Source organism: Lynx rufus, unplaced genomic scaffold, assembly GCF_022079265.1.
Source record: "Lynx rufus isolate CCGP_SWC_20201006 ecotype Redwood Valley unplaced genomic scaffold, mLynRuf1.p SCAF_16, whole genome shotgun sequence".
NCBI classification, from domain to species: domain Eukaryota; kingdom Metazoa; phylum Chordata; class Mammalia; order Carnivora; family Felidae; genus Lynx; species Lynx rufus.
Window position 1 is genome coordinate 52,843,235 of NW_025814830.1, and position 24,285 is coordinate 52,867,519.

The 24,285-nt window shown below is 46.9% G+C and overlaps 1 protein-coding gene across 1 annotated transcript in view; it reads left to right on the top strand.

Annotated features, from left to right (window-relative positions):
- CDH13 (cadherin 13) overlaps positions 1-24,285 on the top strand; it is a 1,019,316-nt gene that overhangs the window by 778,948 nt on the left and 216,083 nt on the right. Inside the window, exon 8 of the mRNA XM_047077419.1 lies at positions 5,847-6,025. Coding sequence (XP_046933375.1) covers positions 5,847-6,025 — 179 coding nt within the window. The remainder of the gene's footprint in view (positions 1-5,846; positions 6,026-24,285) is intronic.

A 24,285-nucleotide genomic window follows, 5' to 3' on the forward strand; every position in this document is an offset into this window, starting at 1 on the left:
GAGTGAATTGCAAGAATGCGATTGTCCTCAACATTGATAGAGGACCTCCTGCATGGAGACACTGAGCTTATGAAGATGAACAGAACACAGTCTGTCCCCTCCGAGAGCTCAAGTTTAGGACCAGGCGGCCCATCACATAAAGATGCTCTTAAAGCGAAGAGGCTCCATCAACAGAGCAGTTAGGGAAACGCTGAGAGTCTGTTCTCTCTTGGAGATTTATGATACACGTTTGCTCACTAAAGACAGGAGGCGTCCTCCAGGATAGAAACTTGCATGACTACGGTTATTGTGTGTTTCCCAAATCGGTTTCTCTGCTGAGCTCATGGAACCAGAGTTCCTTGGATACAGTTCAGGAAATGCTGGTTTATCCAGCCATGGAAGAAATGGAAATATGAAAATCATGAGCCAGCCCCCAGGGGAGGGGCTAGCAAGAGCAGGGTGTTGGGCCCATTGGATGGACAGGGACTCAGGATAGAACCTTGATCCCAGAGGAAGATGAGAGTATCACAGCGTAGCCTACAGCATGTGTGTGTGAGTGTGTGTGTGTGTGAGCACACGTGCATGTGTATGTGTTAGTACAAAGCTGTGATCTTTGCAGCAGAAACCCATATCTGCAAACTAAGACCACAGACTCGGTACAAGGGAGAGGGTGAGGCAGGGCAACTCAGAGACGATGGGCAGCTGGGCTCACTGCAGCAGGTACCAGGTTCCGTGGACAGCTCTGTGGTCTGAGGCCATCGCCTACACCCCCATGATGGCTCAGAACCCTGAACAGGTTTGGTAAGAAAAGGCATCCTCCTCAAAACACTCAAAGGACTTGTACCGAGTCCTTTAATATGGTATCCCATGCGACCTTACAAAGACCAAAGAGGAAAGTGTTACTAATATCTTCTTGTTGCAATTGGGGAAACTGAGGCTTGGCTAGGGCTGAATCACTTGCCCATGTTCACACAGCAAAACTTGAACCTAAACGTCACCCAAGGTCATTTTCATCAATGTTACAAACGTGTTGATGTGACTTAGGACCTTATTCAGTCTCTATGGAGGTGGGCCGCAGACATTAATCCTGTTCTGTACCCACATCTGGGCTAGGACAAAGGCAGCACATAAGATCAAGTTCATTTGCTCCCGAACGATTCGTTAAAATAAAAAGCATTTCCTGGGTAAACTTGGGAACATTCCAGTATAACCTTGTGTTAGGTTATGAAATCTGTAACAATAACCACCAAAAAAGACATCATCAGTGAATTTTCTGGTGAAAATTGAAAATCCATGAGCCTCGAGATCTTTTTTCCTTCCCCTCATCCTTTCAGTGGGAGCTGTGACACATGCAAGCCTCACGACTTCACTTTTAGACGTCATTTTGCTCGTTCATCTAGGACTTCGATTAAAAGCACATTAAATAGGGCAAAGACTCCATCAGTCAAGCATTCATTGGACATTAACAAAGTGCAAGGCACTGGGTCATACATACTTAACCAGAGACAATTTCCTGTGGAATTGATAGTGTTGAGGCCTCCTTCATGCCTCTGGCCACAAGGAACTCGCTTAGCACGTCCCTGGCAAGTTTATAGGCCTGAAAACTGCCTCTGATTTCTGAAGGGATCCTCATTAAAGTGTCTTGTCCTCCTAGACCAGCGAGGCAAATAAGTGTCACCCATCACACCAGTGTCCCTAGATAGGGAGTGGCTGCCTGGACCAGCAGGTTGAGAAAAGGCCCTGATTCCGTTGTGTGCTTCCATGAGAAACAAAGTCCCAGACTGTTTCCTAATATTTTCCAAAGACAAGGGGCAAGATAAGGTAGGGGCAGAAGCCAAGACTTATTTCTTTTTTTTATATATAAAATTTTTTAAATGTTTATTTAGTTTTGAGAGAGAGGGCGTGAGCAGGGGAGGGGCAGACAGAGAGGCAGACACAGAATCCGAAGAAGGCTCCAGGGTCTGAGCCATCAGCACAGAGCCCAGTGCAGGGCTCAAACCCACAAACCGTGAGATCATGACCTGAGCCGAAGTCAGACACTTAACCGACTGAGCCACCCAGGCACCCCCAAGATTTCTCTCTTCTTGCCGTGGACCCTGAAGTTTGCCTTGGGACGATTTCACAAAGAAACAAAGAAGTGCAAAGAAACATGGTAGAGTAGAAAATGTGCCTGATGTATCTGGCCTAATGGCAACACTGAGACGGCTCTAGAAATCCATTCAACCTTAGGGTGATTGGATCCCCTCATTTGCCTGATCAATCAGACCTAATGGCTCATAATCTGATTCTGATTGTGGGGAAAAAGTAAAGTGCTTTGGATGGTTTGAGAAGCACTGTTATAGATGGAAAAAGAATAACAGGATGGCAGCCGAGCCAGATGAATTTCATGTTTACTTTACGGTTCAATATTTTCTACATGTGAATACTTCTGGGAACGATTGGACGGTACTGCTTTCATCTGTTACCCGTTAGTTCACATTACCCACATTTTGTGCGTCCAGAAGGGGTCAGAATCCACAGGTGGGCCCTATATTCTTAGAAGAGTAAACTACAACGGAAAGATATAGTTTGGCAGGTCGCCCTGAGCCAAATACGATGGCTCACAGTCGTCAAGACCCGCAGGTAAATGTGCCTGATTCTGTTCTACCCCATGCTCCTATTGGGCTTGTGAAGTCAATACAGGGAAACCTCACTAAAGTGGAGCAGGGAGGCTGGCAAGGAGAAGGTTGGGAAGAGGAGCGCACCATTCCATATCAATTATAGGAGAATTGTCCAATAGAGACACAACAGAAGAATCATCAACAAGAAAAAATGATCAATTACAGGTCCCGACAAGGAAGGATGTACATTGCATCTAGTTCGAGAAATTGACCACCCCTACAACTCAACCGATGAGTAACTGTCATCACTTTGAACTCTTGCCTTTCTCCAGTGGACTTTCCTTCAATACAACCCCTCCCAACTTCTTCCTTCTTGATAAAATAACATCACTCTCCTTTGTTTGTTGGATTTGCCTATGGCTTTGCAGTAGTTTGCAGGTCTGGAATTGTAATTCTCTGCTATTCCTGAGTAACCCATTTTGCTAGTAAAATAACCGGTTGTTTTATTTTTTAGATTAACAGTGTTTATAATTATTCATAATTACGATCTTTTTATGTTGACACTGAATCACAAAAGAAATACATTCTCCTTGTAAAAATGATCAAAACGTTATAGGTTGCACCAAAATCTTACCTCCTCATCACCATCCTTAATCCCAATCCCCCTTGTACTTTGCCAGATTTAACCCCTGTTGGGGAGGAAAAGTTTTCCTCTGGCCTTCAAGATTCTTCTGGCTGGTCTAAGAATCAAATTGACATGAGATAGATAAACAGGAGAAAATGGAACAAAAGTTTAGCAACCTGTATACATCCTACGTACATGGGAGAGACACAGGCAAATGGAGTCATTTCCTGAAATGGCTGAAGCCATCACCTTAAATACCATCTTTAGCTAAAGATGGGGAGACGTAGGGGGAGAGGGGTGAGTTATGGGAGGTGACCAGGAAAAGTACAGTCAAGGAGGGTAGAGTTGTTATACGGGCTTAAGTCTCTGCCTTCTCCATTGATAAGAGTTTGTCAAGATTTAGAGTCATCCTCCTTTTACTGGTACAGCGAGGGCGATACCAGTAAATGAAGATTTCCCTTACAAATGTAAATCTTCCTTCCAAAAGGTGTAACTTCTTGATTTTGAGAACTTCTCTTGTGACTGCAGCTTTTTAACAATAACCAGCTTAAAACGATCAATATGCCAAAGAGTCATATCTTGGGTGGCGAGATTTGCTCCCCTTCACCACCATAACCCATGTGAAGTCCACTTTCGTAGACCTTCTATGCTTTTATGGACATAAACTGTATCTGCAAAATACGTATAAAGTATTGTGGCAATTTCTATGTGCAAGCAGGTTCGCAAAAATGATACCATACTATGGGTAACATTCTTCAACCTGATAATTTCACATGGTACTCTTAGAGAGCCTTCCATGTTAGAGCACATTAGACCTCCAACCTTTTTCTGCCCGCTACAAATTTTTTCATAGTGTGGGGAATCCCATCATTTTAGCAAATCCTCTGTTGTTTGGACAGTGAGGTTGTTGGCAAATCTTTCACCGTGATGGATAATCCTGCAGTGAACATCCTGCAAGAACGCTTTGCCGACACACGCAAGTGTTTCTTTTTTTTTTTAAGTTTATTTATTTATTTTGAGAGAGAGAGAGAGAGAGAGCGCGCGCACGTGAGAGAGGGAGAGAGAGAATCCCAAGCAGGCTTCATACTTTTAGCGTGCAGCCTGACACAGGGCTCGATCCCACAAACTGTGAGATCGTGACCTGAGCCGAAATCAAGAGTCAGACACTTAACCAAGTGAGCCACCCAGACGCCCCCCCCCCCATGCAACTATTTCTTGACGGTAGATGCCAAATGGGTACATATTTTTTTTTATTTATTTATTTATTTATTTATTTATTTATTTATTTATAATATGAAGTTTATTGTCAAATTTCTGCTCATCCCAACAGGTACCCTCCTCAATACCCATCACCCACCCTCCCCTCCCTCCCACCCCCCCATCAACCCTCAGTTCTCAGTTTTTAAGAGTCTCTTATGTTGTGGCTCCCTCCCTCTCTAACCTTTTTTTTTTTCCTTCCCCTCTCTCATAGTCTTCTGTTAAGTTTCTTAGGATCCACATAAGAGTGAAAACATACGGTATCTGTCTTTCTCTGTATGGCTTATTTCACTTAGCATCACACTCTCCAGTTCCATCCACGTTGCTACACAAGGCCAGATTTCATTCTTTCTCATTGCCACGTAGTATTCCATTGTGTGTATAAACCACAGGTTCTTTATCCATTCATCGGCTGATGGACATTTAGGCTCTTTCCGTAATTTGGCTATTGTTGAAAGAGCTGCTGTAAACATTGGGGTACAAGTTCCCCTGTGCATCAGCACTCCTGTATCCCTTGGGTAAATTCCTAGTGGTGCTGTTGCTGGGTCATAGGGTAGATCTAACTAGTTGCTGCTCCAAAGTCCTCCAATGTGGCAAACACCAATTCTGCGTCTCAGCTGTGTATGAGCCAGCCCGGTGTCGCACATCCTTACCAACCTTTGCCATCGTCCTCCTCTATCCCTATGTTGTCTTCGTCTCTGAACCGCCTATGACAGTGTGGCTGCCCTATAGTGGGGGGCTGAAATAACGTTTGGTCACGTTCCCTTTAACCGGAACATCTTTTCCCACTGAGGACCCTCTCCTTCGCGTGGCTTACACCTACTCACTCCTTAGGCGCCTGCACTGGAACCTTTCCTGAACCTCGGGCTAGATGAAGTTGTTCTCTTATGTATTCATAATGCTGTCTCTCAATGCACTTGTGACGGTTCGCTATTTTTTTAATCTGCTGTCACTCTTACTGACCCCCGACCTGCTGGACACCAGAGAATGCCTTTCCTCACCTCTGTTTCCTCATCACCCAGCCCAGAGCCCCACATGTAATCGGCATTTAATAAGAGCTTTTAAAATAAAGGCCATTGTCATGCAGCCACATTCACAATTGAATGAAAGCCCGTGAAAATAAACAGCATATCAGCAGAAGGAAAAATTAAGCTGTCAGTCTGCTGAACGGCAAAGATTTCTTTTCTTTATTTCAGGTCTTTTAATCTGACGAGGGAGAGTCAAAGAAAAGCAAAAACACAACATGGTTCTGGAAATGCTTTCCTTTTTAATTTGGAAAGTGACTGGTGCATCAGTCTCTGACGATTGCTGGGGAAGGGGGGTCTCTGCCCATCGCTGTCCCCCGAGTGACCATCTCCTGCCCTTCTCCCCTGCCCCCCCCTTAGGGACCACAGTGATGCGGATGACAGCCTTTGATGCCGATGACCCGGCCACAGATAATGCCCTTCTGCGGTACAATATCCGTCAGCAGACGCCTGACAAGCCGTCTCCAAACATGTTCTACATCGATCCTGAAAAAGGGGACATCGTCACCGTCGTGTCACCTGCGTTGCTGGACCGAGAGGTGAGCTGAAAGGCACACATCTTTTTTCATGAGAAGCAAACGCGGCTCTCACAGGGGCGATGGCGTACGGCTTCAGGCAAAGGCACTTTACGTGGAGAGGTGGAAATGAGGTGCTTACACGTGGTTGATTGAGGGGGGGGAATCCATAAAGGGAAATGAGATATCATATGAACCAAAACCACACACTCTAAAAGGCCACACGCATCCTTGGAATTATTTGTATTCCTTCCACCCGATGCCTCGGTTTCCTCATGAAGCACTTACTCATGAGTCCTCATAATGGGACTCTATCCTTACCCACCTTCCAGAGGAAGGGGATGGGACAAAGGAGGGAAGGGCAGGCAGGGAGGTAGGAGAGGGACAGAGAGGAGGGAGGTGGCTTTGCCCGAGATCACAGAGTCAGGTGGCTTGGACTTCTCTTCTTTCCCAAATCCTCTGTCACTGCGTCCCCCCGGAACCCCTCTCTCCTGCTTCACCCTTAGGCTGTCGCTGGGAACCGTCACCCATCACATAGGTCACATGTCACACACAGGCGACCCAGGGAACTCGGCCAGTCCACCCCCTTGCTCTTTGGTTTTACCTAGGCTGCTTTCAGGTTTTCACGTTAGTGGCCGTGTCAAAATATTTAGATTTCATATTTATTTTTCAAAATTTCCAACTTCCAGCCTTCCTGAAAATCACACATTCTGGAAGTTTCCACACGTGGACAGTCGGTTACATCAGACGTGGCAGTCAGATGGAGCTGGTGGTCTCAGTCCCGTGTATGTGGGGTGTGGGCTCCTGCCCAGCTCACGCCCCCCCACATGTGCCCCCTGGTCCTGGCCCCCCCTCCTGAGTCACATGTCCCTCTGTAGCTCCCCACAAGCTCCCCTCAGTAGGAGAGACTCCTGGCCCGTCAGACACAGCATATTCAACCAACTTAGGGACTCCCCTCTGTCCCCCACCACCTCCACCCGCCCCAGATCTCCCATCCTGGAATTCTTTGTTGCCAACGTGGCATCATCCCACAGACCTTCCACAAGCAGCACCTGCCCCACGGAAACTGCTGGGTTTTCGGAATGGGCTCTGTGCATTTCCTTGGGTCAGAAATGCCTTCTCTCCTTTCTGCTTTTCCACACTGTAGCTTCTGCCCAGAATCTGGGTTCGAGCCACTGTCTTTAAGTCAGTTAAGCATCCAACTTCGGCTCAGGTCGTGATCTCACGTTTGTGGGTTCCAGCCCCTCGAAGGGCTTTGCAGTGGCTGCATGCAGCCTGCTTGGGATTCTGTGGCTCCCTCTCTTTCTCTCCCTCCCCCACTCACACTCTGTGTGTGTCTCTCTCTCTGTCTCTCCCCCCCTCTCAAAAATAAATAAACATAAAAAAAAAATTAAAAAAAAAAAAAAGAATATCCCCCTCCTGGGGTGCCTGGGCGGCCTCAGTCACTGAAGCATATGACTCTTGATTTCAGCTCAGTTCATGGGTTCGAGCCCCATGTCAGGCTGTGCACTGATAGCTTGGAGCCTGCTTGGAATTCTCTCTCTCTCTCTTTCTCTCTCTCTCTCTCTCTCTCTCTTTCCCTCTCTCTCTGCCCCTCCCCTATTCGCTCACTCTCTACATACATACATACATACATACATAACCTAACTAACAAACTTAAAAAAAAAGAATACCCCTTCCTCTGGGTCTAGAGTACTGCCCAACACAGTAGCCACTAGTCCTGTGCAGTTATTTAAATTTTCATTTGCATTCATTGAAATGAAAATGTAAAAATGCATCAGCCAGGACAGGTATGGAATCTTGTCACCGTCACAGAAAGTTCCAGTGGCCTCGACTGTAAACTTAACAGAGAGCAGATGCTGCGATCCTCTGCGTGTCTTAGCCCCACTGCTCCAAGCACAGTTGGAGCACTGCTAACAATCTTCATTATACGTCTTTTGCAGTACAGGCAAGAATGCGTTGGAAAGGAAGATTTTGCCCTTCGGGGGTGGGAATCAGTAGCTAGGAAGAGAACTTCCTGGAAGGGAGGGAGAGGATGAGATCTTCAATGAAACTGTGGTTGTCACTTGGAAAATGTAATCGTTACTAGTTAAAAGTGGGAAAACAGCGGGGGGCAAGGAACGTACGGAGTCCTTCTCCTTCATCCTGTCTCCCTTCCCTTTCCAGCCCTCCATGTTTTTATGACTGCTCGATTCGTTGTCTTCCTCAGAGGCAAGGAATGACTTTCCACCTCTGTCTTTTCCCTGCCCAGCATGCATGTGCACGCGCGTGTGGACACACACACACACACACACAAACGCACCAGCTTTCCCATAACCCCTAATTCTCCCAAAGACACTTGCAGATTTTTGCAAGGCATAGATGCAATGCAGTGATTTCCGCAGCTCAGCATCTGTTTTTACTGACAGAAAACGTGTTGTAAGTCTCTATTTATAAACCAAAGTGATAATATAGTGGATTCTTCCATTTTTAAGGTTTATCGGGGGGCCAGATGTGTTTTAAGCTCATGATCTCTTCATTCGGGTTTTTGTCAACTTGCAATAAATACGCAATTATGGGAGGTGAATGAAGCATTTCTAGCCACGATGCGTAAACAGCTCCCCCCCCCCCCGAAAGATAGACACAGTTTAACTGAAATTGGAAAATCAATGAAAATGAATGAAGAGTGTCACTTCTCTGTGAGGGTTTCCAGAGTTCACTGCTGACCCAGGCAACATCAGTGCAATCTGAAGGAAAGAAACGTCCCCGAATGTAGGCAAGCCTTAACTATTCACTGTTGCTGCGGTAAGCTTCTCCCCGGCAAGTTTGCTGAAAGGGTAAAACGTGACTCTGCGTTGCTCGTCTTTAAAGGGACAGGACTTGCACACGGCACTTGTAAGCTCACTGTGCCTTTCCTGGATCACGTGCCTACAACGGGCCCCTCCAGCAGGGCTGGAGAATTGTTTGTCGTTATTTCTGGACAACTTCTGAGTAGGCATCCTGTCTCGGGTGTGGTTTTAAAGTCTACTGCTGGACCATCCGAGCAGAACATTTAAAACGTGTATGCACTGGGGCACCGGGGTGGCTCAGTCAGTTAAGCGTCCGACTCTTGATTTGGGCCCAGGTCGTGATCTCCCAGTTCCCAAGTTCGAGCCCCTCATCGGGCTTTGCACAGATCCTGCTTGGAATTCTTCCTCTCTCCCTGCCTTTCTCCCGCTTGTGTTCTCCCTGTCTCTCAAAATAAATAAATAGAAACTTTTTTAAAAAAAATTTAAAAATATGGGGTGCCTGGGTGGCTGAGTTGGTTAAGCCTCCGACTTCGGCTCAAGTCATGATCTCGTGGTCCATGAGTTCGAGCCCCGCGTCCGGTCTGTGCCGACAGCTCAGAGCCTGGAGCCTGTTTCAGATTCTGTGTCTCCCTCTCTCTCTGACCCTCCCCCGTTCATGCTCTGTCTCTCTCTGTCTCAAAAATAAATAAACAGTAAAAAAATTAAAAAATAGAACATTTATGCACTATTCATTTTTAAGAAAATATTTCACTGGGACCCCTGCAATACAGTGAATGTAAACAAATGGGTCGGGGACTTCGAAAGCTGGGGCCCCTGAGACGATACAAATGGTTTGGTCCTGTTTGGGCCCCACCTGCTTGGGCTTAGAGGATCTGGAAGCCCGCTGGCTCTGGCATCATGAGCTCAGTTGATACGATGTAAATTTTCCCTTTGCTTTTCCATTTAGTACCTTTCCTTTACTGTGTACGGACCCAAGGAGGACCCTGGCAGGTGATGTAAGACTCCAGGGAGGCAGCGGGCGCTGTTTTCTTTGAACCTGCCTTCCCCATATTTACTTTGTCCTGAGGCGTGTCGATGAGGACAGCCGAGGACGCTGATAAATTATCTTTAATGTCACCATCTTGGTCACTGCCTTTTCTTCCCACCACTGCTACTCAGGATGTCTCCAGTGGGGCCAGCTGAGGCAGGTGCCCTCACTGATCTGCCCCCATCCATACTCTGAGGAGGGAAGGGATTGTGCCCATCTTCTTCCCTGACGCATTCCCAGTCCTTAGCACATGACGGATGCCCAACAAATATTTACTGAGCAGTAAAGGGAAGGAAGGGCAGGAGGGAAGGGAAGCAGGCTCAGAGTGAGTAGCATCTCTCTGTGTGCAGGCTGCTGTCTGGTAGGGTCCTTGCCTTTCATTTCCCACTGCATGTGGGGCCGTGTGGCCTCTGGACCCGCAGTGCATGCACAGAGCTGGGAGTGAGACCACCTGTCGCTCACTGGCTTTGGGTCAGGCGAAAATGCTAGAAGGAAGCTCACCCGCTGTCTCCATCTTCTGAGGCCCCATAACTGACCCCCTCCTTTTCCTCCTAACCGTGACAGGCAGCTGACTTGGCTTCCCATTCGGGGGGCCACGACTGCTGAATAGATGCCATTGGGCTTGGTGGGTTTGTTCCACTTGGTCCCCAAATGGTGACAAGTAGAGTCAACTGTGACAGAGTTTCTCAAAGTTTTCTGAGGAGCCTTAGAAATCTCAGTGCTCCAGGGTCACCTGGGCAGCTCAGTCAGTTGAGTGTCCGACTCCTGATTTCGGCTCAGGTCATGATCCCAGGGTCGTGGGATCGAGCCCCAGGTCTGGCTCTGTGCTGATGCCCACTTAAAACTCTTTCTCTTTCCCTTTGCCCCTCTCCCGACTCGCTTTCTCTAAAGTAAAATAAAATAACTTAAAAAAAATTTTTTTTAAAGAAAGAAATCACAGTGCTTCAGCAGAAGCCTAGAGCCATAAAATCAGAATCTCAGGCGGTAGAACAGTCATCGGTAGTTTAAAAGAATAATCCCAGGTGATCCAAATGTGCCACAAGTTGAGGAGTCCCTGCCTTTGGAGACCATGTTTCAGTGTGGTTGCTGACCCCGTAATGTAAACTGAGCATGTTTGTTTCCCTGGATGGCTGTACCAATGTACCACAAGCCAGGTGGCTTAAAAGGACACACATTTCTTCTCTCACAGCTCTGGAGGCCAGAAGTCTCAAACCAGCGTGTTGGTGGGGCCAGGCTCCCTTTGAAGTCTCCAGGGGAGGATCCTCTCTTGCCTCTTCCAGCTTCTGGTGGTTCCCAGCCGTCTTTAGTGTTCCTGGACTTGTAGACACACGCTTCCAACCTCAACCTTCGTCTTACATGCCCTCCTTCTGACTGTGTGCTTTCTCATGGTCTTGCCTCTGTGCATACGTGGGTCTTCTTATAAGACACCAGTCACGTTGGATTAGGACCTCCCTTAATGACCTCATCTTTACTTGGTTGTATTTGCAAAGACCCTCCTTCCAAATAAGGCCATGTTCACAGGTACGAGGGGTTAGGACTTAAACGTATCTTTCTAGGGGACATAATTCAATCCGTAATGGTGAGTTAATTGACCTCTCCTTGCCTTAGTTATTCATCAGTCGAGTGGGAATAATAGCACCTGCGTTAAATGAGTTCGTGAGGATCAAATGTGCTAAAACACATAAAGCGCATTGTCTATTCTCAATACAAGCTGCCATAACTATCATTATTCATTGTCGTAGTAAATTGTAAACGTGGGTAGTGAGTTCCCCGTTGAGGGATGTCTTCAGACAGACTGCCCTTGGTAGGATGTCCTACAAGGGATTCAGTTCATCAGTAAAGGTTAGATCCTTGATGTGTTTTCTGCCCTTGAGACTGTAGTTATTGAAAACATTTATTGAATAGCTTCAAGGTACAACGTGCCTTGCAGGATGCTGCCCGAGAGACTCACTCTCCTACCTGGCCAGCTGTGGGACCTTGGGCAAATCATTGACCCTCTCTGGGCCTATTTCCTCATCAGGAATGACTGTGATCATGACCTCTGCACAGCACTCTCTCACGGCTTCAAGATGTGCATCCCTTCCTCTAGTCTTGCAAACAGCGAACACAGTTATTACATGTGTCACACCTCCTGTGGCTGCCGATCACCCAGGCTCCGGTTCCCTCAGCTCCTGCCGAGACCTTGACTATTGTTTCTACCCACATGTTGCCAATACAAAAAGACTCTTTCCAAATCGTGCAGGCCAGATTCGCCGTGTTCTGGAAGTCAGGCCTCTTCACCTTTCCTGGTGCTGGGCCGGGTTCTGTGGCCATCCCTTAGATTCACAGCTGGATTGTGAGAGCAGGTGCCGTGACCACTTACTGCCCTTCTGTTTTCATAAACTCAGCGTTAATAGACATCAAATTTTACTTGGAAACTCGGTGCATTTTCCAGTGCAAGGTCCTCTGATTGCTTTTTCTGAAACCATATGGGAATATAAACTACCTGAAGAAGAAGATCTTGGATCTTTGTCCCATCTCTGTATTCTCACTGCCAAATTTAAGAGCCAGATAAATAATAGGCACTCAGCAAGGATTTGTTGGATGGATGGGTTGATGGATGGATGGCCTGTGTTCCTTCAGTCTGTATGTATGAGTAAATAGTTTACAGATGATCTTAGAATTTCCTGCAAGATCTACTGCCCTAGCATGGGTATACAAACAGAGGAAACGATTTTGTTTTAGTTGAGAGCCTAGACTCGCCCTTGTGTAATCATCCAGTAATCGAATCTACTCACTTTCGCCTACCTTGTGTCAGGACTGCACTAGGCTCTAAGAAATACCTTGGCGAATGGGATGGGCGTGAGGATCTGTGTCTCTTGCTTAAATGTTTGGGGAAACATTTAGAGAAAATAAGAGCCATATATCCTACTAAACGAAATTGGGTTCATCTGGGGCACTGTTTTATTCTTTTCCATAACCACACTCAGCCCCTCGTTCTGACAGCTCTGTCTATGTTTTTAAACTATGTCTGGCTGCGCTACAAAATAAAATCAGATAAAGGTCCCTAACGTTTGAAAAATGGTTTATTTAGTTGATCATCTTGGCTGGGAGACCGAAATTCATCAGCTGAAATCTGCCAACTTTTCTGAACACGGCCACAATTTGAAACCACTCAGAGTAGCTAATGGTCAGTTTGGGGGCTCTGTTTGTCTTTTTGGTTCCTTCCTTCTCCTCCTCCTCCTCTTTTTTCTTTTTTTTTTTTAATGTTTTATTTATTTTTGAGATAGAGACAGAGCATGAGCAGGGGAGGGGCAGAGAGAGAGAGGGAGACACAGAATCCGAAGCAGGCTCCGAGCTGTCAGCACAGAGCCGGATGCGGGGCTCAAAGTCACAAACCGCGAAATCACGACCTGAGCCGAAGTCAGACGCTTAACCGACTGAGTCACCCAGGCGCCCCTCTTTTTTTCTTTTTTTAACAAATAGAGACATTTTCCTAAAGAGGCCCTTGAAATTCGATCTTAACACTTGCATTGTGAGAGTATCATTAAGTCTTTTTAAGGGGTTTGAGCACTTTTCTATCTTTATTTGAATTCACCTTCGACTTAATATATATTGTCCTCTAGATAATCTAAGGGAACTGGTAGCCTACCCGTAAGAATGTACATCCAGTAAGAGATATTAGGCCTGTGAATGTAATTTATTTTCTATTTTCAGCTGGTAAAGGACTTTCTGAAACTTTGTAATGCCCCCAATTTTAGGCCAAATGGGAAAACAGAGAATTTCCTTCCTTCTTTCCATGGCAAGTGTCACCTAAGACTTATTTTTAGATTTATGTGCATGTATTTGCTATGAGAGACTCAGGAGTCCTTGATTATGTCAGGGAAAACTGACGAAGGTTAGAGGGAGCATCGTATGGAAAATGGTCAATGACATTGGACATGTGGCTGCGCATCTGAGGAGAACTCAGATGTGTTGGGTCCAGGTGATCCAAGTCAAAATATTGTCACGTAGGCCGCATCTCCAGAAACATAGTAAAGAAATCTGTGAAAATGACGCTATCGCGTCAAGCTGCCCGAAAATAAAGGAATAATCCTAAGGGGTAGCATTTTCTTCCTTGCCTTGAATGAAAGAAAAAAATAGCCATCACACTCTCAGTAAAATAAATGTTTTCAGCCGGCTCTGATCTCATGCTAATACTTTTCTCATTATCATCATGTTTAAAACATTGGCAGTAATTATACACAATTCAATCACACTGTCAAGAATATTCTCTTTCTTTATTTCGGTGGGCGGGACCAGAATTATTCAGATAGCAGCATTCCTCCCCATTTCTGTGAGCTATTTACTCATAAATATTTTTGTTGGGATAATTTTCTCCAGTTTTTTTTTTTTTCTTATCACTTGCTGCTGAGAAAATGGGGAAGGGGAGTAGATGTAAATAAATTGTCTTATTATTTTTAAAATAACACATTATCCTTGCAAATGAAACACAGATGGTGAACCACCCTATGTGAATCACACTTGCTCTGTTGTGTCAGCAAATAAAGTGGAATGGGATGTTGACGAGGCATGATGCTAACTGAGCCCTGGGGTCTGAGATTCAGTCGCGAGCCGGCCGGCGTCCTGCTGATGGCAGTGGGTTTGGAGACGGGGAGTCGGCGCCCTCCCTGGTGAACTTCTGCACTTGCCCACTCTGGATCAATTCTAGCAGGAGACTGTGGTGAGTCTCCACTGTGTTGGTGCCCCTAACCGTTTCCCCCATCCTCCTAGCTTGGCCCATCCAGCCATGAGAGCAAGGGCGGTCTCTAGTCACCTGGCTGAAACCTGGTCTGAGTCATGGGTCAAAGGCACGGGAGCCGGCTTCAGACTCTATGGATTCGTAGACTACTCGTACCTCTTACCAGCTGTGAGAAGCTGGCAGGTCCGTTAGCCTCTCCAAACCTTGGTTCTTGATCTGCTACTCATGAGGATGATCATAGTTTCACCTCACAGGCTTATCAGGAAGATGAAGTTAGAGGGGCGCCTGGGTGTCTCAGTCGGTTAAGATCCAACTCGATCTCAGCTCACGTCTTGGTTCATGAGTTCGAACCCCATGCCTGGCTTTGTGCTGACAGTGCAAGGCCTGCTTGGGAGTCTCTCTCTCTCCCCCTCTCTCTGCCCCTTCCCCTCCTGCACTTTCTCTCTCTCTCTCTCTCTCTCTCTCTCTCACACACACACACACACACACACACAGTAAATAAATCAACTTTAAAAAAAAAAGGAAGATTAAATAAGATATGTCAAGCACTTAGCACCCTGTAAATGTCAGTGGATATTAGTTATTTTCATGATGGACAATGAGATTGAAGAAGAAGCATGGAGGTGGGATTTTCTTCCTCTGGCAGGGAGTCACTTACTTTCCGGCCACACGGCAGAGAATCTGGCAGCCTTACAAAGTTCCGCGAAACACCGAGGTAATCCACCTCCCGAAATCCAGACATGAATGTCGACGCATGTGTATCGAGCGCCCATCAGAGTGTCTTGCTGAATCCATGATGGACTGCCAGATACCAGGGACGCGGAGATCAAGCTGCCTGGTGATAAAGTAAAGCAGACCTACCAGCAGCAAACACACAGGGAGATGTGCCGTTTGAACTGAGCCTCAACGCATGGATGGAAAGCCGCAGCCGACGAGCTGAGGGAAGGGCATCCCGGGGATGGGAACAGCATGGGCAAAGGCTTGACACATTCATACATGACTTGAAGAGAGGCAGGGAGCTGAGGGTGTCCTAGGAAGATACCGGACGAGGGCAGGGAGTTGGCACAGGATTGTAGAGGGCTTCGAATGTCATCCTAAGGATTATGGATGTGTCCTCACGTAAATGCAATGCCACCAACCGTATTTAAACATTAAACACTGCTCTGTTAAACGTGGTGCCCTCGGAGCTGTAACTCGGAGGGAAAGCTGGTGAGCGGGAGGGGAGACCATCAGTAAAGCAGACTATTTTGGAGGCAGCTCAAGAATGCTTGGTAAATGATGAGTAGCTGATTCATGGATTTCTAGCCTTCTCAAGGGGAGAGACAAGGAGCTACCACTTGAACCTAAATTCCGCAGGTTGTTAATAAATGAATAAACACCAGCCTACTTCGTATCTCTGTTCTTGTGTGTCTTAGAGCATTAGACAATCAGTAGCTGCTCAGCACATATTGAATCAAGAGACACTTAGGTTTGTCATTAAGACAGATTCATCTTTTTGTGTTTGACGAATGTGTAATTCTCTAAGCTTTATCTTCTTCTCTGTGTCTCTTTTTTTTTATATGGTAAAAATAACTTAAAATGCAGGGTGATGATGAGTTTAGAGTGCTTCTGTTTTTCCATCATTTTAAATCTCTCCATCTTACTTTATGTGAAGTACCCTAAAAACTGAAGAACTTTTTCTTTTTTGGGAAAAGTTCTTTTAGAGAATGTAGATTTCTCCTTATCAGCCAAGAACTATGATTAGCACAGAAAAGCACGTTTTCCTTCACTGACACATTTTCCAGTTACCGTACTCAAATCACATCGCTCTCAATCCCATCCCTGTTCACAGTCCCAGTTGGAGAGATACACCCCAGTTTTGGAAGAATGTCAAGTTAGGGACGCCTGCATGGCTGAGTCAGTTGAGTGGCCAACTCTTGATGTCAGCTCAGGTCATGATCCCGGGGCTGTGGGATTGAGCCCCGCTTTGGGGCTGGAGCCCGCTGGAGCTGAAGCCCGCTGAGGATTCTCTCTCTCTCCCTCTACCCCTCCCCTGCTTGCACGCACATTCTCTCTTCTCTCTCTCTCTCTCCCAAATTGAAAGGAAGGAAGGGAGGGAGGGACCCAGGAAGAAGGGAAAGTTGTCTCGTTCTATTGTGGCTTTGAACTGGTGGAGAAAACAGGAGGCGCTTCGCTCTTGCCATATTGAGACCCGTCGTTTAAGGGAAAAGGCGTTGATGGAAAGTCTTTGGAAAGCAGCTCGTTCAAACCTGCTCTTACTCTGCCTGGCCCCTGGTCGGGACCTGGGTGGTTAGGGTCGCTATGTTCTGCTTCCGCTGCAAAGCATTTCCAGGGAAGGTGAGTGGGAGGCTTGGGTTAAGGCAAGCTAGCGATAGAGCGTTTCAAGACACGATGGTGTCTCAAAAGGCCTGGGACCCACATTTCTTTCACTTGTGTTTTCAGGGAGACCTCTCATTTGCTGCACGTTTGCCATAGGATAAAAGCTTGTTGATAGCATAATTCAGAGTTCTGAAGGCATGGCCAGCTTTACTGGCTATATGGCATTAGGATGTCACATTCAACAATGAAGGAGCTTCAAACTATAGGAACACCCGCCAAGTTAGAGGTTGGAAATGTTCTCTTGAAGGGCCAGATGGTAAATACTGTAGGTTTTGGGGACCAAGAGGTAAGACTGAGAATATATGTAAGTACATCTATACCCATGTAAAATATAATCATTGAAAAATATAAAAAGCATTTTTGCTCACAAGCCACCAAAAAACAGACAGCTGGCTGACTTGGGCCCGCGGGCCATCGTTGGCCAGCCCTGAGCTATTACACTGCCCGTGAAAATGGTCCAATTAGTAGTAACTTCAGCTACTGGTTGTTGAGTGTATTCGTGCGTATGTATCCGAGGTCCACTCTCAAAATACCAAATCACACTTACTAATCAGGGGGTGGGATCCTAGGGACAGGAACTAGGTCATGAATGATGGGTCTGATTTCATTTTTCTTGGCACAGCAGTCCCATTTCCCCGTGATTAAGAAACAGATCATTTCAGACACTTGTTAATTAATTCCAAACTGAAAATTTGGTTACGATAATTACAACAACTAGTTCAATGCAAAAATAGTACAACAAGGGGCGCCTGGGTGGCTCAGTCGGCTAAGCGTCGGACTCTCGGTGTCAGTTCAGGTCACGATCTCACTGCGCGTGAGACTGAGCCCTGCGTCGGGCCCTGCTTGGGATTTTCTCTCAATTCCTCTTGCTCTGCCCCTCCCCCGCACTTGCTCTCTTTCTTTCTCAAAATAAGTAAATAAACTTAAAAGATAACGGTAAGGCAAAGTGCTGTCTAGACACAGACTAAACACTGGCTGAAACCACTTCCAATGATGGTCTTTGTCACATCAGAGCCCCAAGAGTAGGGAAGAGCACGATGGAAAGGAGCCAGAGGCGAGTGGGGTGGTGAGGCCTTCTGAGACAGGGGGTCCTTCTTTGAACTGAGTGGGTACAGAGTTGGGGACAGCTGATGTCACTGAGATGTGAGGCTATATTGGCCTCTCCCTAAAGCTCATACATTCCCTGCCCCCCCCCCCGCCACTAGATGAATCAATATTATTGATTATTTGGATGGTACCTTCACAGAGGAAATAGATTTTGAAATTCTTTTCAACACAGGAAAGCAAACCACAGTGAAGTTTTGAAGTAACTTTTGTCTTGATTGGGCTATGGGTCTTTGAGGCCCAGCAGGGGTCCTTCTGGTTCTGAGCTCAGGTGGCTGCTAGAAATTTGGTAGAAAGTGGCTCTGAGAAAAGGCTCTTTCCTGCCCTAGTGTGGACATACAAATCAGTCCAATTCATTTGGTGGCTGTTTTGGAAATAAGAATCAAATGGATTTTAAAAATGCCTCTGGGGGCCCCTGGGGGACTCAGTCAGTTAAGCATTCCGACCCTTGATTTCAACTGAGGTCATGATGTCGTGGTTTGTGAGTTTGAGCCCTGCATCAGGCTCTATACTGGGAGCACAGAGCCTGCTCAGAATTCTCTCTCTCTCTCTCTCTCTCTCTCTCTCTCTGCCCCTCCACCATTTGCACTCTCTCTCTCTCGCAAAATAAATAAATAAGCACTTTTTCAAAATGTCCCTGTATGGGGCGCTTGGAGGCTCAGTCAGTTGAGCATCCGACTTCAGCTCAGGTCATGTTCTCACAGTTTGCGAGTTCGAGCCCCGCGTTGGGCTCTGTGCTGACAGCTCAGAGCCTGGAGCCTGCTTCGGATTCTGTGTCTCCTTTGCTCTCTTCCCCTCCCCCTCTCACACCCTGTGTCTCTCTCAAAAATAAATAAACAAAAAAAAATTTATAAAAAATGCCCCTATATTCTTTGACACAGCAATTCACATAATTAAATATGTGTACACACATTCACCCATGGAAGTTTCACTGGATCTTTATCTAAAGAACCAAGCTAAGTGTCAAACCACTGGATCTGCTCAATAAATTGTGCCATATTCCTACTCTGAGATTCCACTAAATCACGTAAAATGATGTGGCACAAGAATATATAATGATATGGAAAGATGTTCACCGTGTATTAACAAGCAGTTTGCAAAACACCACATAAGCTGTGATTCTTTTTGTTGTTTTTATTCTTTGTTTTTGTTTATATATGTACATCGCCTTATTCTGCTCAGGCTGTTGTAACAAAATACCATTGATTGGCAGAGGCTTAAACAATAGAAATTCATTTCTCATAGGTCTGGAGACTGATGGCTCCCTTCTCACTGCGTCTTCCCATGCAGGAAAGGAAGCTCCCATAGCCTTCTTATAAGGATATTGGCCACATCATGAGTGTCCCACATTCCTGTCCTCATCCTCATCTGATTATCTCCCAAAGGCCCCACTTCCCAAGAGCACCCTGTTGGCGGTTAGGGCTCCCATGTATGCATTTTAGAGGGACAGAAATAGTCAGTAACATAGGTCATCATGGTCTATGACGTGAAAGGGTTTGTGTGAATGTGTTTGGACTCGTCCTTTTAGGATCTGAATTTTCTGAGAGTGCAGTGTCTGAGGTGACAGCCTCATATCTAGGCAGCCTGAGTTCAAATCTGAGCCCCGTGTCACTCCAGCTCTGTGATGCTGGGAACGTTGGTAGCTTGAACAACTGGTAACCATAATTATGATTGCCATGTCATCAAATATTCTTCCACATCAAGGTTCACGCTTCCCAGAGGGCCCCATTGTAGGAAAGTAGCACAATACAGAGAGCAAAACCCTTTTGGTTTGATGTGTGCCTCAGTTTCTTCCTCTGTAAAATAGGAACCATAATGTGCCTCCCTCACAGGGTTGTTGTAAGAATTAAAGGAATCAATACAAGCACAGGTGTGGGGGAGCTTTTGGGTTTTTCCGTATTTTCTAATTTGGGTGCAGTGGCCACGTACTGTCTCAGTAATGAAAATACAGTTCTGGTCTTCATCTTGAAAAGCAGTTACATCTTAGATCCTGAGGACAAGGGGATTCTGGGTTAGGATGCCACAGTGTGATGCATCAAGGGTCAGCAGGACTGTCACCTTCAACTTGAGACTGGTTTCTACCTGAGCCAGTTTTTAAGGAATTTTGTTTATTTTTGTTTAATTTTGTTAACGCTTATTCATTTTTGAGAGACACAGCACAAGCAGGGGCAGGGCAGAGAGAAAGAGAGAGACCCAGAATCCAAGGCAGGCTCCAGGCTCCGAGCTGTCAGCACAGAGCCCGATGCGGGGCTCGCACTCACGATCTGTGAGATCATGACCTGAGCCGAAGTCGGACTCTTAACTGACTGAGCCACCCAGGCGCCCCATGTTTATTTTTGTTAACATTTATTTATTTAGTGAGAAAGAGTGTGTGTGTGTGTGCACGCGCGTGCCTGTGTGGGGATGAGGGCAGAGGGAGAAAGAGAGAGAATCCCGAGCAGGGTCCACGCTCAGCATGGAGCCCGACGTGGGGCTTGATCTTCTGACCTGGGATCATGACCTGAGCGGAAATCAAGAGTTGGACGCTCAGCTGCCCGGACCACCCAGGCGCCCCCTACGTGAGCCAGTTTAATCAGTGACAAAGCAGTGGGGGTCACACTAGGCACCGCAGCCTCTGCTGATAATTGCTGTGATCACAAGAAACACATTTCAGACGTCAGGAAGGCCTGTTCTTAAGGTAAATGCTGTCAACACTTCCACACTTGAAACAACAAACATTTCCATTTCCTTAAGCGACACGGCCACGGCGGTGGCCAGAACATGCGCTGATCAGCTGCTCACTTCTCCCGTCACCAGTTCCCGCCGGCAGCTTGCTGGACCTAGCATGGTGCGCGCTTCTGTGTTTCCAAGACAGCCGTGGGAAGTGAGTGTTTTGTGACCTTTGCAAAGAACAGCTGTAGAAAGGGCCATTACGATTCAACGAACGCATCTCTATTTATGGGGCCTCCAAAGCAGGAACCAAAATTAAACTCCTTTAGTCATTTCCTCGCCTGTGTCTTATGGACTGGTTTTGCACTCATGTTTCTCCACGGAAGACTTCTTGGGCCCTAATTCTAGTTTTCTGTCTCTTGGGCTCTGGATTTCTGGGGTGGGGGAGAACCCATTCTCCATTCTTACACCTTGTTGGTGTTAGGTTAGTTCGTGACACACGTGAGGGTGTGTGTGCCGCCCCCACGCTGGACAGCTACCGTGCGCACAATGACAGCATCTGTGTTTCCAACCAGGCATTAAATGAGGGCCATATCACTCACAGGACTGACCATTTTATCACAGGGTAGCGGCGTTCCCCAGGGCTGGCAGGACTTGCCTGCTTCACGCACCGAGCCATGGGACTGGACTTTACCCTAAAGCTTCTGCTTCGCTCCCCCAGGCTGCTGAGAGAAAAGCATGGGCCATATTGAGGACGAAATCTTATCCGCTGAAGGACAGCCTTATCGTTCGTAAAACTTATGCCAGGGGTTTCTTCTTTGCTCTTAGCCTCATCACACCTTTAGGAAACTCGACTCGGTTTCCCTACGTTCTTCCATTAGAAAGGCAGTGAGGTGAGGGCCGCTTGGGTGGCTCAGTCGGTTAAGCATCCGACTCTTGCTTTTGGCTCAGTCATGATCTCATGGTTTCATGAGTTTGAGCCCCACTGTCAGCACAGAGCCTGCTTGGGTCTCTCTCTCTCGGTCTCTCTCTCTCTCTTTCTCTCTCTGCATCTCCCCTACTCATGCTGTCTCTACTGTCTCTCTCAAAAATTAATTAATTAATTAAAAAAAAAAAAACAACAAAGGCTGTGAGGTGAAATGGCTCAGGGCTCCTATGTGAGAATTCTAGAGCCCTGAGGTGGAATCTGGGCTCTGCATCCTGTTAGCTGTGTCACCTTGGAAAAGTCACTTCCCCTCTCGGAGCTTCCATTTCTCCACCTATAAAATGGAGTTCATAACATGACCTGTGGGTAGACAGAATAACGACCCCTAAAATGTCCTCATCCTAAATCCCCAGAGCCCGTGAACAGGATACTTTACAGGGCAGAAGGAAGTTTGCAGGTGTGATTAAGTCAAGGATATCGAAATGTGGAGATATTTCGGGGTTTTCCGTGTGGGCCTGATGTGATTACAAGGGCCCTTATGAGGGGGAGGCAGGAGAGTCAAAGTCAGAGAAAGATTTGAGGACATTATGCTGCCGGTTTTGAAGATGGAGGGAGGGGTCAGGATCCAAGAGATGCAAGCAGCTTTTAGAAACTGGAAAAGGCCAGGAAACCAGTCCACCCATAGAATCTCCAGAAGGCAAACAGCCCTGCCAACACCTTGATGTCACCAGTGAGACCCCCCACCCCTTTTTGATTTCTGACCTCCAGAACTGTAAGATAACAAATCCATGTCGTTTTCAAGTCACTAAGCTACGTGATTTGTTACAGCAGCTGTAGGAAACTGATACAGCCTGCTTCACGTGGTTTGGCACAGAAAGCTCTCAACCCCTCGTAGCCATTGCCACCCGCCACAAAATAATGACAAGACTTGAGGATGACCCAGATGTGTCCTAACCAGAGGTGGAGTCGCCTGACCAGATCTCTATAAGGCATAGCCCGGGGCCTTTCTGGAAGGTTGAGTGGCTGCCCCCCTACCCTGACCCGGTCTGTCCCTTGGAGTCAGTGGAAGGAAATGCCAGTGTTGCCTTTAGGCGGGGGCTTCTACTACCTGTTATCAAGGGCACAGTAGAACCTCCTGGTTCTGCTTTAGTTCCATAAACCCAGCCTCACAGAGTCTACGCAGGAACATGGTTCTTGCCTCTTGTGGACATCTGCCCATCGTACATGCTTGAAATGCATTGATGAGAATGGTCACATCCTCATTAGTTAAGCAGAGAGTATAAGGTGAGGTCTCGATTCATCCAAGTGAAAGTGAATGCTGTAGTGTTGAGGTGCTAGGCTCAGGCACAGGGTGCTTCCTTTCCTTCCCAAATTAGGACCCCGTAAGGAATAAGAAAAACAGGAAACTGGAGACCAAACCATAAGCTTGGTTACCATGAAGCTGATGGACAAAGGGAGCCAAGAGTCTGTGGGCAAATACGTTTGCTAATATTCTGTGCTCGAATTAGAGACTTGGCCCCACCCAGTCGCGGGCAGAGTGGGACAACCCCGGCCATGCCCATTGGGGGTGGATCTTACCCCAGGAATCCTCTGCCAGGAAGGAGGGGCGGGGACCTGAGGCAGAGAGAGATGGAGCAGAGGGAGGCAGGGAGACAAGACAGAGTTCTCCTGGGAGATGCCAAACTCAGAATCCAGTGCCTCCTGCCCTTCCCCCTCTTCCTCCCCACCCCACCCCCACCCGGTGGAGAGCAGGGGCAGGAGGAAGCAGAAGGGCGTCCTCTAGCCCATAAGACACCTCTGGAGCTAGGAAAATAGGAAAGGCCAACATCTGAATGGATGCAGAGCTCTGGAGGAGAGCCCAGAGTGTACATGAGCTCACGTCCCTCCACGAAGAAACCCAAGGATGGAATAATGGAGCTTCCGACCTAACGCTTAGTTCTCTCTAAGAGCTCACTTTGCGTGAAGAATTTTGCAGGGATTTCTTGAGCACAGCACGTAGCAAAGTTTCTGTTAGAGAAGAGGGTTAATGCCATCTGAAATCACTCAGCATGCCAAATGTCCCTGCTCTATTGCCTGGGCACAAAAGGACGGTCAAGGCTTTGCTGACAATTTCCTTTGCTGGGCAGTGGCGGGAATGAGCTGGATGTTCATGACGTGGACTAGGTGTCCTCCGCTCTGGCAAGATGGGACCCCACCTCTGGAGCTCTGTCCCTTCTGAGTAAGGCATGGACCGTGAGATGCGGCAGCCTGGTGAGAGATAGCAGCCCTATCCCCTCCTCTGGACGCCCAGGCAGAACTCGAGCCCTGATGGCCGCTGGTGTTAGAGCAGATAATGAGATAACCTGGTCTCCTAGGATGACAAGAGTCGTGGGCTCAGAGAATGTTTTTCTTAAATAACATTTGTTTGCAGTGACGTTCTTAAAAATAGTAAATATATTCATACAAGCAAGCAATTAGTGTCCCGCCAGATAAGTCCCATGGTGGCATGAGAGTGTAATCCTTAACCAAAAAAACATCAGCCTCAAACTAAGCATCAGAAATTCTTGCTTTAAGATCTCCCTTCTCTGTAAAAAAATTCCCGTAACTTTCCCTAGAGCCAGGATCCCCACCTGAGATCTGCGGACAGACTCCAGGAGTGGGGGCACACGAATGGGGATGAGAAAACATTTCAAGTGTATTTTCATTAACCATTAACCGCAACTTGGTACTTTT